Genomic DNA, 15,450 nt, shown 5'->3' on the forward strand with positions numbered 1-15,450 from the left:
CACTTCTGTACACTATAAATACTGATCTTTGTGTTTTAGAGAATCAAATAACAAACAAGAGGGATGAAAAATTCAATTAATAAGAAAAGGTAAAGATAATCATATAAAAATTTGTTCACAGTAAACGGGATAATGTTAAGATGTACTTACTAAATCCTTGACAATAAATCAACAGTTTTCTTAATTTCATTTTCTGGACTCTCGGAAAACAGAGTAGCCCATAAGGCAAGAATATCAAAAACATCCTCTTCAAGCTCCTGCATGCAACCAAAAACTCCATGGCATCAGAATTTAGTTTAAATCAATTATGAGGCTTATCCTAGGTTCGTAACTTTCAGATTTCATCTTAAAAAAAGTCTTATGAAAACATGTAGAGTTTCGTGTTATAAATTTTCAAAAGGTTAGAAAGCTAAATAAAATTTGAAAATGGACATGGGCTTCATAATGCTAATTATTCTGAAGGAAGTCACTTAGACGTGCTACCTTGAAGTCCTGATTATTCACCTTAATGTTCTTATAAAATACCACGCTTTATTTTCTATAATGATGATAACAAACATTTACACATGCTTTCCTCTATTTTACACAAAAAGACATCGCTTAAGAAGAAACCAAACTATCAATAACTCCAAACCTCCTTTGGTATAGAAGCCAATAATGAAGATAAAAGCAACCATCCAGCTTCTTTTTCCACTGTGGCTGCCACCGAGTTGCGACTTTGTTCTGTAAGCATTTTCTTTGAAACCCCAAACACTAATCCAGGAAGCCTGGTCATTGCACAATATTATTAATTAGTGCAGCAAATCAAGAAAGCGTTAAATTTAAATGATGATTCCTTGGTCATTGAATATGATAATAATTCCGGCCCAAATGAAGGAAACTGCAGTAATGAAGAAACCTACACTAATGGAGTAAATGACCCAATGACGTCAACAAAGATTCGTAGGGTGCCAAAATATTTAGCTGACTATAAGCTATGAGAATTGGGATGTGGGTGAGGAAACATTTATGTATGAGGTGTCAGTATTTTAGTGGGTTTGTTATGAATTTGTTATCAACTTTTTGTTATATAGTTGCTGGTAATGAATGAATGAGATAAGAAAGAATATTTTCCTCATTTCTCCATCCCGTTTCTATAGGAGGTTCTTGACCTCGAATCAAGGCAATTTTCCTTATCAGAATATTAGTGTTTTGTATGAAACATGTCCTTTCGTGTTTGGCAATCCATTAGAGTTTGTTAGCTAGTTAGAAATGTTTATAGCAACCAGCTTAGATCAAATTTAATTATATATATATATATATATATATATATATATATATATATATATATATATAAAAAAATAAGAAAATTGTTTTATGACAATGAGTATGAAGGGGCAAATGTTGGTCATACATAATTAATTCAGATTAAAAAGTATTTAAAATCACATAACAACTTATAAGAGGTTAAGTGAGCTTTTGAAAAAAACTAGGAAAATTTTACGATCAACCCCAAATTAATCATCCCGATTGCATGTGTCAATCAATTTAGTCCTTTGAGAGTTTAAAATCCTTCCATTAGTCCATGAGATTTAAAAAAAAAAATCGTTAATCCCTGATTTACAAAATACAACTCACTTTAGTCCTTTTCTGTGCAAAACTACTGTGGAAAATAATCAAAAAAATAATTTCTACTTGTAAAGTATGGGTTTATCCGAGTATTTTTAAATTCTTGGGAACTAAAATTCCCAACAATTCAATCTTGTGAACTAATGTGGAACTATACTCAACAATATTATATTTTAAGCTTGAACGTTCTGGTCTAATGGTCAATATCTATCCCTCTCACTCAATACATCTTCTATGTATTGATATCTATAGTTGCTACACTTCCTAACAGATAACTAATCTAGCACTAACATACTGGCTAACAGTTATGTAACTGATTAACAGTTTTCATTAAGGGACCAGTTACAGTCTAATGAAATGCCAAAATGCACCTATGGCATACTACACAAACGGGTATTATCTATCTACACAATGAAACTAAGAATAAAAATTAAATTTAGCACTTACAAAGTGAGAAGCTTTAATATGTGTCAAAGAATAAAGCTAGAAGAGTTACTGATAGGTTCCTGGATTGGAAAACCTATCCACAATGCACTCACCCACACGTATACACCAGAAAAAGAGTATAATCTGTATATTCTCTATTCAGTATAGCCACTACACAGCTATAACAACCTCCAAGAGAGCCAAATTCTCTCTCCACAGGATAAACGTGATCCTGTCTACACACTCTAACAATTCAAAAACATAAAATATCCTCACCAACCTCGGCTCTTATATAGGAGCTTTATTTCTGACCCAAACTAATAATACTAATAATACGGTTATAACTGCCTAACACCTCTTCTCCTCTTTATTCCCTATCAGTTACCCAGTAAAAAAGAATTGGCAACCCCTAATGCCCTTTCATGGAAGACAACTAAACAAAAGAACTAACATTTATATCACGTAACATATAGCCATTATATAAAGTACAAGTCCGTGAATCATTTCTGATTCTTTTATGATACAATTTTGATTTCTTTCTAATCTTCAAATCATTTCACACTTCATCCAAATAAAGAAAGTGTTAATCAACTTCTATTTCATAAGACCTTTATATAAATTACAACCAAAGCAAAAACTGAGCACCTCCAAATTCAAAGCTTAGGCACAAATACTTGCATACTGGAAAGCAATTCACACATTCGGTGTAGAAATAAATGTAACTTATCCTGGTAAAAAATAATAAATAAATAAAAATATAAAATTAATTAATGAGGGAGGGAAGAAACTTACCTGGCTGGATAACCAAGAGGTAATTTTGGTGAAATAGAGACTAAAGCTGCCAAGACAGCAGCCTGCCCATGGAAAGAATCGAGCTCAAACTGCAAATTGCTTCCCTGAAAATAAGGCACTACGTCAATTCACAAAATGAAATTTTATGACAGTCACTAGTTGAAGATAGATTTTTTATAACTCTGCAAATAAATCAACAAAAGTATTTTATGTATAATACCTATCATTAGAGATCCCACATCAATTAGAAATATGATTAAATTATTATTATTATTATTATCATTATATATATATATATATATATATATATATATATATATATATATACACACACACACACANTATATATATATATATATATATATATATATATATATATATATATATACACACACACACACAAAGACACATATATATACACACACATGTGTGTGTGTGCAACCTCACATTACTGAAATGGTTTCGAGAGGTTTACTTAGGCTTATATTCTACTACCTTAATACGTATAAACCATTTGCATAGAATGCTATTCATGTTTCCAAATAATTCACTAGACAAAGTCCATCCATAGTAATAACAAAAATTAGTTATATTGCAATGGTTGAGCTGACAGATCCATATCAATTTCTATTTTTCTGTAGTTAGTTGTTAAATGGTATAATTGTGCCTAGTTACCCCAGTGTAAGTTTCTCACTCAAATCAGAATGAAATCCCTAAATCATGAGCATAACACTAATTTGAATCCACAACACCATCTAATTCTCTAACCCATGCACATGGACCCAGATGCCCTTGGAGAAATGGCCATTCCACTTAACGTAAATTGCACATTGCCACTTAACGTAAATTGCACATTGCCACTTTACTTTTATCAGAACCTTTAAAATGAACAGGCAAACAAAATTTTTACAAGAACTTCGTACTAGATATGTGCATAACAGTCCAAAATAAAGCTGTATTAGCTCTGGAACACATCTGTTGAAAAGACATACCTCTCCAAACTAACTATTACATAGCTGTCAGATTGACAATTGGAGGGTAGGCGATTGATGTTGTCAGTGTTGCCAACCTAGTTGGGATTGCATATAGCACAGTGATGCTACTACATACTTGCTTTTAGTTTTTTTTTTTTTAAAAAAAAAAAAAACTTATACCTTAGCTAATTTTAGCTTATGGAAAATTTTAGTTCATTTTTCTTATTATTTTCCCCTATAAGTGTGTTTGAAAAAGTTTATCCAAACAGAACCTTTATTAATAAAAAACAGACTCCAGTAAGCTACCTGACTAAATTACTTATCAATCTTCACCTGTGTTTTCTATGTATCACATTTGTGAATAAGCTATGGAGATTTCTCATCCTTTACTGTTGTACTCTTTTCATATAACCTTTAATAAAAAAAAAAAAAAAAATAGCTATAAAACATGCAATAAAATATAGATTTTGTAAAATTTGACAAACTTTACCTTTTCAAAAGAAACACTCTCTCTTAAAGCAGTAAGATTGGTCACCCCATATGAAGTTAAACCACCAACACAAGTGGGATCGACTTCAGCCAATGTACGTAAAGCCAAAGCAGCCTCAATTCGAACCTGAGAATTTGCAAATTTAGAACAGATATGAAAGACAAGAAATAAATGCCAAAACAACATAACCATGTTGTATTTTTTTGGAGGTGCAAAAAGAAATCCACTATTTTTGACCTAATCTAGTTTGTTTTGTGGTTTTTTTGGACAAGTCCATCAGGCCAGGCCCATTTGGATAGTTCTACATAGGATGTTACCACTCTGGTGTACCATGCTGAGAACCAAAAACCAAGAAAGAACATAATAACTTTCATGGCTTGAGTAACCACATGAAAATTCTTATTTATAATGAAGAAATACAATAGTAAAGAACAAAATCAATATCTAATAATTAGATATACTTGATCAAATATTCCACATCAAATCATACGTCATCTCTATTTAATATAATGAAATATATATATATATATATATATATATGTGTGTGTGTGTGTGTGTGTGTGTGTGTATATATGGTGTGTGTGTGTGTGTGTGAGCATGTGTTGTACATAAATATTATGTAAGATGTTGAACATATATTATTATATTAAACACATAATTCACATATTTATATATTTTTTCATATTTTACTGAGAGACATTGTCTAATCTTCTTGTACCATACCCCAGCAACTGCCTTCTCCCCACCCAAAACAAATTACATTGGGACATGATACAAGGTTAATCATATCCTATTGGCACACGAAAGAACTTGTGACATGACAGGATCCTATACCGTCCTATCTCAGTAACCAAACACTGAAAACCTTCAAATAATAATGTTAAAAACTCCAAAAGGAATCATTTTCTTTTCTCTCCACAAACAGCCATCCTAACTGAATGTTAACCATATTGCTTCCTTTCACATTTTCCCAGAAGAAACTATTTACAAGTACATATCATTTATATTTTAAATTATTTCATTCCACCCCAAACAACAATATCATGTGTTAAACTTAAAATTAGTCTTGAATCCAACATGAGCAAAGATATTAATGTATGAGAATAATAAATTGTATCTACATAAAATATGCTTTCATGAGCTCACTAGTTTTGAAGAATGAGACACAGCTGCAACTACAGTGTTGTCAAGAATTTCCTTAAATTCAAATGGAACCTGCACAGGGAATAATTAAATAAGCACACCTTGAGACATCCCAGTCCATCGTAGTTCCTGGTTAAAAAATGTAGATTTCATTACCAAATTGAAACATAAGCTGGTACTTCTTACCTCTCCCACTGTCTTTAGAGTATAAGACAGTGTACGCAAGGCTGCCACTTTCATGGAAGGACCTGCCTCGGGTGATTGGAGCTATAATTTGCCAAAAGGTGGGGAAAAGGCATTAGATTCATTACACATCACTAAGAAGATATCGTAGCTGAATACTTAACTTGAAAAACATATGGCAACTTCTAATTTACTTTAAACAAATTGTACCTGCTTTCCCAAAAAAACCAAAAAGCTCCTTTGAGTAGGTTCAGTCATTTGATCGGTTACAGCAACACGAAGCACATAAAGAACACATGCCTGAGACAAGAATTAGAAATTCTTCTCAACAGTTTAAAATGTTGAAAATATTACAAACCCTAAACCTAGTTTATAAGAAAGAAGCAAATGGCTAGTTAGTTCGCAAACCAGTAGCATCAGATGCAACCCATCAAGGTCTTGACAAGCTGTTTGCAAAGGTTATAAAGTGTATCTTTTTGAGCTATTCTCGCATTCAGAAAGGGTATAAATGTTATTTTTCCTCAACTATAAGGTATTATATGTTTGTTGATGTTACTTTCTTTGAGGACACATCTTTCTTCATGTCCTCCATGGAACATCTTCATCTGTTCATTAAGTTCTTTGTGTATCATCTTGTGATCCATTGATTATTTCTACTTCCTCTCGGACTCCAACTCAAAATGGAGACAATATTGTTCCACCACCTCTTCTCACAAACCAGAATGGAGCACAAATAACTCCATCCTTGCTAGTGACTCAAATCCTCCACTGCCAAATTCCCATTGCATGGATCCTTCTTTCTCCTTGCCTTCTCCTAACTCTAGTCATACTTGGCCTATTGCTTATAGACAAGGTAAACGATTTACTCATAATCCATATCCTTTTTATAATTTTTTAAGTTATCATCATTTGTCACCTTTATATTTCTCTTATAGTTTCTCCTTGTCCAAATAATTCCTCTAAAACCCAAACAGGGCCTAAATAAACAGTAAAATTAAAAAATAAAATAAAATAAAATAAAAATAGTGGCATTATTTTCTTTATCCTCTCCTATTTCCACTCATCTATCTTAATGAATACACAAACAAATTTAACAAAAAGCAAAAGGAAATTAAAAAATACCAAGGCATGGGCATCAACAGAAGTTTCAGCACGGAGCATTTCCATAACTTGCAATGCAAAATTTTGGAGCTCACTGTCAGGAAGCAGATACTTTATACGAATGACCTGCAAAGTAAAATTACCAGAGTAGTGTTCACAATCAGAACAAGTAAAAATGCACTTTAATATTCTCGTGTAGCTGCTGCCAAACTACTAAAGGGGAAAATCTAAGCATATGTAAAAAGAATATAAATAAAAGATCAATACAGAAAATCAAAACTTTTTCAGTCATATATCAACAACCACACAACAGATCACTTTAACCTTGATGTGTTAAAGTGACTTGAATTAAAGTGTATGGATAAAAGCACTGTTTGCCAGAGGAAAAGAAAAACTTATATTATAGAAAAGGATGAAAAACAGTCAGTGTTCCATAAAAGAAAAATAAAGTACCAAACCAAAACTAAGAAATAAAGACCGTAAAAAGAAAATGTTTCACTAAGTAAACAAACTCAGTAATGGCTAAACCTTAAAAATAGCAGAAATAAATAAGTGTCCCTATTACTAAAACAGAAAACAATACAGGGTTCAATGTTCTGAGAAAATAACCAATCCACCAATGTCCACAAGAATGCCTTTAAATAAACTGCAAGCTGAACATCTATCAAAGAAATGTGATTCACCTGTAAGAAGAATACCCATGCTAATGTTAACCCAACCCGAACATTCCTAGACTTCACTCCACTAACTGAAATGGAAGTAAAAAAAGTCATTACATGCTCACAAAGAATGTGAAGTAAAAATGAAAGCTGAAAGAAGAAAATGAGACAGTTGTAAATTTGTAACTTTTACATGAATTCAGAATTTATAAACAAGGCACGAACTCCATTCTTTACTTTGGGTTTATAACTTCTATTAATATTAATATATTTAAATCAAAAGGCAGCAATCTGCAGGCTATAAATTTAACCAGCACATACAAAGAAAAATAATACTCAGTTGAAATATAGAAGATGTCGGAAAATAAAAATAAAACAATCTGCAGCCCTTTTGAAACGAATCTGTGTTCATACTCAACAGACATTAAAAGCAATATCCATTCACCCTCTCCTTTCAGACTAGCAATGACCAGAAAGAGCAAGGCCCAATTAGCTGGGTAATGGGCAAAATCCCTTTTTGCAATTCCATGACGGAAGTTCTAAGTATTGCCGCCTGTCATCCTAGAACTCACTTGCAATCATTTATTTTACCTCCAATGATCAAAAAGAAATACCAGCATTCAATGCATTTCATCAAATACTGTTAGAAATCGGACAAAATGGAAGGAAATCATAGAAGTGTGGGAAAATAAGAGAAAGTGAGGCAGAGAGAGAACAGAGAGTACAGAGATGTAGATTTGACCCAGAATTTTATGGCCTAAAAGTTACTTTAAAGTTAAAGTAAAAAAATGAGAATTTTAAATAAAGTAAAAGTTATTTGGATGTTTTAGCTTAAAATTACATTTAAACAAAACAATTTGTTTCAATGTCTCGCGAATTAGTTCAGGATGAGATAGAAAAAGGTAACATGCAACTATTTTATTTGAAGGAATTGAACACGTGTTAGGGAATTTACAAGAACTGACGCTTAACAAATTGAGCTACACCCTCTTCACCCATGCAGCGTTCTTCTAAAAACTACTTAAGTTTTTTTTTTTTTCAAAAGCTACAATTCTCTATTTTTTATAAAGATTTTCTGAGTTTTTTGCCCAGGTTCAAACACATCTGAAAAATATTAGAGCCAAACTGCCTAAAAACATGGTATTTTTGCTCCATCTTGATAAACAAAATTACAGTCATCTAACAGAGCATCAAACCTTTTGTAAAGACCAAAATCAAATGCTTCTGCAATCCACCTTCTAGTTTTTTTGCTTGATGTAAAGGACCCTTTCCCTTTGGTTGAACCTAGAAAATTTTGAAGGGAAAGTATGAATAATGCAAAACCAAGGAAAAACCAGAGAAAAACAATAATAGAGACCTGTGCTTCAGGATTCATTCCAAGAGCAAGCAAGGAACCCAAAGTTTCAGCAAAGGCATCCCGGACAGATGATACAGGATCTTCAAGTGCCTATCAAAAGTAGAGTAACAAAGAAATGTATAGAATACTATAATTTTGCACCAAGCAATTGCATATTTACAGGTGAAAGAGACAAAATTGAGACAAAAATACCTGCCTTGACACAGTAAGAGGCTGAATTGTCGAGTTCTGTTACACCTAAGCCTGGACCTCCAATGCTAGCAAATGCCTTCAAACATCTAGCTGCAGCTATTCTCACAGCAAATGACTTATCCCCAGTGGCAGATCTCATTATGAGACGAAATGCCTCTGAATATGCTGTTGAAGCAGCACTACCACCAGAACCTTCTAAGGCATTCCGAAGCATATATAATGCTTCTTGTCTAACAAACTCCTTATGTTTGATACATAGCAAATTCATTAAAGAGAGCACAGTCAATTGTAATAGAACAAATACCTTTCTCAAGTGACGACTGAGAAATGATGCAGAAATGACAAATGCAATAAATGAAGAAAAGTGAGACAAATTGATAGGATATAAGGTGATAGGATATAATGGGTAATGTGTGCAGAATAAAAGGAAATAGATTAGGAATTAGTTGTTAGTTGGTTAGTTGGTTGAGGGCCTTTATATGAAGGCAAGGAGATCTTGTGTCAGGAGACTTTTGGATAATCTTGTAAGTTGAGCTCCGGCTCTTTGTGAAGGGGAAATCCTTAGAAGAGAGAGTGCTCTCCTATTCTTTGTATTCTATACAATCTAAACAATAAAGAATATTATTCTTTTGTCTCTTTTCGATTCTAGGTTCCTAACACAAATAAAGGCACTTCATCAAATTGAGAGAAAGGGAGTGATGATACAACTAAGAAAAGCTCAAGTTCTACTTATAAGGAATTTCAGTGTTTTTGTTTAATCATTAATGAAATTGACTTTATCTATCAGACTAAAAATTGACATTCTTAAATAGTAGTATATTGAAAGTATTTACAAGCTTTAAGATTCCCGTATTCTTTCCTAAAGAACTTAACAACTATAATCACTCTCTTATTCACTTTCTAATATGTGATCAACCTCTTTGCTCCACACTTCTGTGCCATATGCCCACATCTAAACAAGATGTAACTACAGACACATCGTTTAGTTGTTCCCCTCTTTTCATTTTCTTAATCTTATTCAGCAATTTTAGTACAATATCATATACAGGTGTGATCAAGTAAACTTCATTAGTTTGATAAAGTCTTCTGGTGATGTTAAACACATTTCCTGCAACCTCAGGTCAAAACTTCTAATGATTACTGTCCAATAAAATTGTACCTTTTCACTCAACAGTTTCTTTACCAGTATTTCGAAAAATGTTAAAAGTAAATCAGGTAACAAACTTTCAATGTAAATAGATACGGAAAAAGAATCAAAAGAAAATAGTAATTATAGGTACTGCAAGGATCATAAATTTATAGTTTTTCTTAGGCATAAGAAAACAGACATGCATAAACCAAGATAATATTTTTATCTATGTTTTGCATATCATTCAGTTACTGGAAATTTAAACATATGAACATAAACTTCGTAAGGAAATACCTCGTTGAACTTCATAAGTTTAGTTGCTATGATTGTTGTTTCAAGTAAACCAGAGGTGATTCTTCTGCCAAAGTACTTATACAGTTCTCCCAAGCATTGTGAAGCACCTATAAAATTATGTTCAGAAAAAAAAATGAGAAGTAAAAACAAAAAGAAAAGTGACAGGATCTGAATAGATAAATGCAAGAAACAAGAACAAAACCATAACACTCAAGAAAAAACATGCAGGACAAAAATTAACACAACTATGATGTGTGAGAGTCAACTGATTTGATGCCAAAAACAATCAAAATGACACCTACAAATAAAATTGATAGCCACTTATGCTAAGATGTTTGGTTCAGTCCATAAACTCCTTACTGACGTGCTTTGTGATAAGCTTGCTTTAATGCCCTGTTTTGAGGCACTCTGATTGGTTCATTCATAGAATTTGAGATACAAAAAGCTCTCCTTTTACTTGCGGCAACTGTAATGTTCTGGCCTTGTGACTTAGTGGCAACAGTTTAAATATCGTTTTCTCTTGGGACGACACTTGTCATCTTTCATACTTGTACTTCTCCCTATCTCTCCATAATGTCTTTTTGGATAAAAGGAACATGTATTTAGAGTATCTCTCCCAGGTTAAAATCCAAATTGACAAGATCCAACATAAATCCAGAATAAAAACAAGGAGTTTCCTTATTTTATTTGGCAAGGACTGCTACATTTCATTTTCTTTCTTTCTTTAAATGTACTAAGATTAGTTAGGAGTATGGAGGAAGATGAGCACTTGGGAGCAATGTTCTTCCTTGTGCTCCTTATTTTCCTTGATTTATGGAAGTGTCACATCTTCCCCATAGCTTTATTATTTCTCTTTAATTTCCAGCAGTTTGTCGTAACTTATGTTAAGAAGTTGACTTTAAATCTAACTCAATCCCACAAAATTTGTTTTTAAGATGAGGTTTGTACTCATTTGTATATTCTAAATTGGTCTTATCTCTAGTCAATGTGGGACTTCCAACACTTATTCTAACAACAAGGAAGCGGCCCATTTTTTTCATCTTAATGAATTTCTTATTTTAACAAAAATAAAAAATAGGCCAAAACATTATGGTGATGTGGCTGGTTGAGTGTCTCCTTGCATGAACATTTTCTCACAAATATCATTGTATTCATGGCTTCTCCCTAATGCTATTTTCATAGCTTCTACAGGATCACGCTAATTATATTTGCAATTTAAGGAGGCTAATTTACTTTGGAACAACCTTTTGGAGTTCATAGGAAACATTGTGTGTATCCTTGTACTTTAGATCAGGTTTTAGATGTGCAGTTACATGCTTTGTCCTAAGGGTTGTAATAAAAAATGGCACAACAAATTTTGAGGCAATGTATAAGTTATATAGCCCTTTAGTTTGTAATTGAAGTGACACGATAGCATCCTTAAGGGTGCGTCTTTCCCCTAAAACTGTTCTGGAATAGAAATGTGCCCATTGCTTCTTTTTTATGTTTGTGCTCATGACTGCTTCAAAGGAAAGACGCAAGAATTTAACTACACAAGTTTTGCAGTATGATGATTATAAGAATATTTAGGAATCCAAAATCTATGTAATCCAGAAATCTTTAATCAGACAAACCAGCAATTTTCTGAGGTTCATTCCTCTTCCCATCTGAAAGGAATCCCTGAAGGCTGCTTGCTCTGGAGTAAATTGATATTGAATCTCCCTTAGATATGACCTTTGCCATCGCTACCGATGCCAAGTGACGCACAGGCCGTCGTGCACCAAAAACAAGCAGGGAATACAAAGCATCCTCACATCTCCTTTGCCACAACAAAATATTCTCCTGGAAACCATATTACAAAACATTAAAATTTCACAATCACCGCTGATAGAGTTTCGGGAATTCAGGCTAAAATAAAAGCGCCAAAAACCAAAAGAATAACATTAAACCTCATAATAATTACAGAGCTCCAGTATATAAACAAGAGCTCGTTCTGAAAAAGCAATAAGAGTCGTATCTTAACCATAATCTTATTCTTAGCTTGCTCTCAGCGTTCTATGCAGCATGCATTGAATTTTAAACTCTAGCTAAGTCAGCTCATCACACCATGATAGCGTGAAAGAAAAAAGCAGGAACGGCTTATCCGAACTGACACGTGCAAATGCACATCCCTCTGAATTCTAAATCTCAACTTAATCTACTGCAGATATAGATTCGAGAGGAAAAACTGTGAATGAATCCAAATTACGTAAGGAACAAACAGTGAATCAGCGGAGTTTTAAATCAACCAATATCGAACTAATGAAATAATGCAGAAAAACGAACGAGCAAAGAAGAAGAAAACACAAATCCACAGCAATGCAATGAAAGGTTTAAAGAGAGAGAGAGACCTTGGTGTCCTCATCGATGGCGGTGATGAGATCGGAGAGGAGATCGAAGCAAAGAAGTGGCTGCGGTGATTTGTGAACGGCGGATGCCACTATAGATTCGAGTTGCGCAACCAGCACCCCGAATCGTGACAGCGGCGCCGCTGGCGCCGCCGCCGTGTATTGCTTCGCCATGTAAATCGAACTTTTCTTCTTTGCTGCAATGCAGAGTGTATCGCGAGAATGTTTTGCTTTGATGCTCGTTCGGGGACTTTGCCTGGATCCGGCAAGATGGTCTGGGAGTGTAAATGTGAAATAAATTACAAGTCATCACAATAAGGAGAATTTCTTTTTACAAAAGTTGAAATAAAATAGTTTAATTGAATTTTTTTATTAACCTTTTTTGTATTTGTTTAGTAAAATTTGTGTTTTATCAAATATTTAACATCACCCTGACTTAAATTACAAATTTAACAGCCATTTCTTTTCACTCAAAATTAAAAGTCTTTTCTTTTTCTTAAATGTTGTAAAAATTGTTTAATTACATATTTCTTCACCTAAACTAAACACGAATCAAAACATCATATTTTGCGAGTTTTTTCATTAATTATTTTATTTCATTTGTATATTTTTTTAAAATTTTCACCTCAACTAAAAAAAAATTAATTGATAATATATATAAATAAATTTTATAATATTAAATTACACTTATATAGATTTCTTAACATTTTTACCAAAAAATTTATAAAAGATTATAAGCTTTTTATTAAAAAAAATAGAATTATTTAACTTTAGAATATTCATTTTGGTAATCCTATCTAATTAAGTAGGAGAGTATTGGTTTCTTTATACCACTCAATTTAAGACAATTGAAATTGTCTAAGCCCTAAAGTTTTAAGTATATCATAGGTCATTCACATTTTACTTGCATTAATGTATTTATTATATGTCTTTTTTAATTTTATTTTCACAAAGACCGCATCCTAAGAATCTGAAAGTTATATTAAGATATATTGTGACACATACGACCAAGTCACTAATAAATTTCACCACCGTGGACTTGCTATAAGGTGTTTAAGATTAACATAATTCTTGTGATTATTAAAAATATTGTCTCATTATTTCTAATTCACATAAATTTTATTTGAGTTCAACATATTAACAAATATATTTAGAACAAAAAATTACAAATAATTGAAATATCATGTTTTTTTTAGAATTATTGAAATCCATCCAAACACAATATTAAAGTGCATAAATAATTTGATACAATATAAATAATTTTATATAATATAAATAATATATATAGTTAGTTAAACGGTATAATTAAAAGAATTAATATTTCACTTTAATGTTTTTCTCTATTTTCTTGGGATGTTTTGATAAATAATTCGTCATTTCACATTTATCAATTCACCTTAATTGTGCTAATAACAACACAAATGGCAACTACAGAAGCAATTTTAAAAAATCAAATGCAGTCGTAATTTATCATTTTATACTCATTAATCCATCGTGGTGACAATAACATACGTGATGGAGAAAGTGTAAAAAAAACAATAAAAGCAATAAGAAAAATAGAATGGAATTGTTCTCAAAGTATCAATGATAGTGAAAAATAAATATAAATATCACATAATTAATGACAAATTATTACAGAAAATACAATGGTGAAAAAAAAATGATCTTGGAGAGTGTTGTAAAAGAAAAGATAAAAAGTTACATTTATAGCCGAGTAAAAACAATATAAATTTGTCTAAATACTAGTGCAGACAAGACAGCGCGGTGATGAGTCAATATTTTACACCATTAACTTAGTTTTTCGCGCCGAATTGTGTTGATGATTTGCGCTTAATTCTTAGTTATTGTGTCATTTTCATCAGTTGGGCTTAATTAGACCAATAATTCATATTTTAATTAATTTGAATTATTTGAGCTTAATTATTCCTATTTCTATTTTCAGGGCAATTTTGGAACTATTATTTGGAACTTTTGGAAGAACACCTAGCAAATTGAAGATTCTCCACAAAGGCACTTTAGGATTAGTCAATTTTTAATTTAGTAGATTAGACTTTTTAATTTAAGTTTTGTATAATTTTGGGCTAATTTTTGTTAGGTTAGACTAAGCCCAATTGTAAAAAAATAGTAACATGGCTCTAGGGTTTTAAAAAATGTGTGGCCCCCACCATGGGATGTAACTTTCAGACCTAGGGATTTGGAAGCAAGAACCGTCTCTTGGCAATTGGGTGCAGGAGGGCACTCTCGGTTTCAGAGTTTGGAACATTATTCTTGGCACAATGGAAGGCTACGGATAGAAGAAACCAGGCTGCCGGTCTTCAATTCTTTTGTTCTCTTTTATTCAATGTTTTTGGAAGCAAAGGCTAGAAGGAATTTACGTGAGGGCATTGTAGTTGATTAAACAAAATCAAGTTTCTTTTTCTTTTTACTTTGTTGCAGTGCTGGAACGTACCTTTTAATTTCTCATTGAATGATTTAGCTTTTGCATTGGTATGTTGCATCACGTCTTTTAGGGTGTCAATAGGAGAATTTATTTTTATTTGGAAGCAAGAGTTGCTGCCACCATTTTGCTTTTATTTTATGATTAATTGATGCCACTGCTGCAACGTATATCCTTTTGCATTGAATGAATGAAAAGTGGATTAATTGAAAGCCTATGGTGATGGGACGGTGGCAGCTAGAGAATTAACATTGGCATTGTTTCTTTGCTTTTCTTTGCATTATTCCTTTNNNANNNNA

At 32.5% G+C, this 15,450-nt stretch overlaps 1 protein-coding gene across 5 annotated transcripts in view; it reads right to left on the bottom strand.

Annotated features, from left to right (window-relative positions):
* The window catches only part of LOC106759151 (protein SWEETIE), a 35,257-nt gene extending 22,250 nt beyond the window's left edge, over positions 1–13,007 (bottom strand). For 2 of the 5 annotated variants that reach the window (XM_014642160.2, XM_014642159.2), the window contains exons 1-15: positions 12,718–13,007; positions 11,962–12,169; positions 10,349–10,455; positions 8,930–9,166; positions 8,734–8,823; positions 8,573–8,660; positions 7,401–7,465; positions 6,739–6,843; positions 5,827–5,916; positions 5,620–5,700; positions 5,437–5,505; positions 4,291–4,416; positions 2,827–2,930; positions 635–767; positions 151–257 (exon numbers count right to left, since the gene is read on the bottom strand). In XM_014642160.2, coding sequence (XP_014497646.1) covers positions 151–257; positions 635–767; positions 2,827–2,930; positions 4,291–4,416; positions 5,437–5,505; positions 5,620–5,700; positions 5,827–5,916; positions 6,739–6,843; positions 7,401–7,465; positions 8,573–8,660; positions 8,734–8,823; positions 8,930–9,166; positions 10,349–10,455; positions 11,962–12,169; positions 12,718–12,888 — 1,781 coding nt within the window. In that variant the 5' untranslated portion in view covers positions 12,889–13,007. Of the gene's footprint in view, positions 1–150; positions 258–634; positions 768–2,826; positions 2,931–4,290; positions 4,417–5,436; positions 5,506–5,619; positions 5,701–5,826; positions 5,917–6,738; positions 6,844–7,400; positions 7,466–8,572; positions 8,661–8,733; positions 8,824–8,925; positions 9,167–10,348; positions 10,456–11,961; positions 12,170–12,717 lie in introns of those variants that run through there. The other 3 variants (XM_022780122.1, XM_022780123.1, XM_014642161.2) reach the window with 3 other exon arrangements.
* Between the last annotated feature and the right edge of the window lie 2,443 nt (positions 13,008–15,450).

Source organism: Vigna radiata, chromosome 4, assembly GCF_000741045.1.
Source record: "Vigna radiata var. radiata cultivar VC1973A chromosome 4, Vradiata_ver6, whole genome shotgun sequence".
Taxonomy (NCBI): domain Eukaryota; kingdom Viridiplantae; phylum Streptophyta; class Magnoliopsida; order Fabales; family Fabaceae; genus Vigna; species Vigna radiata.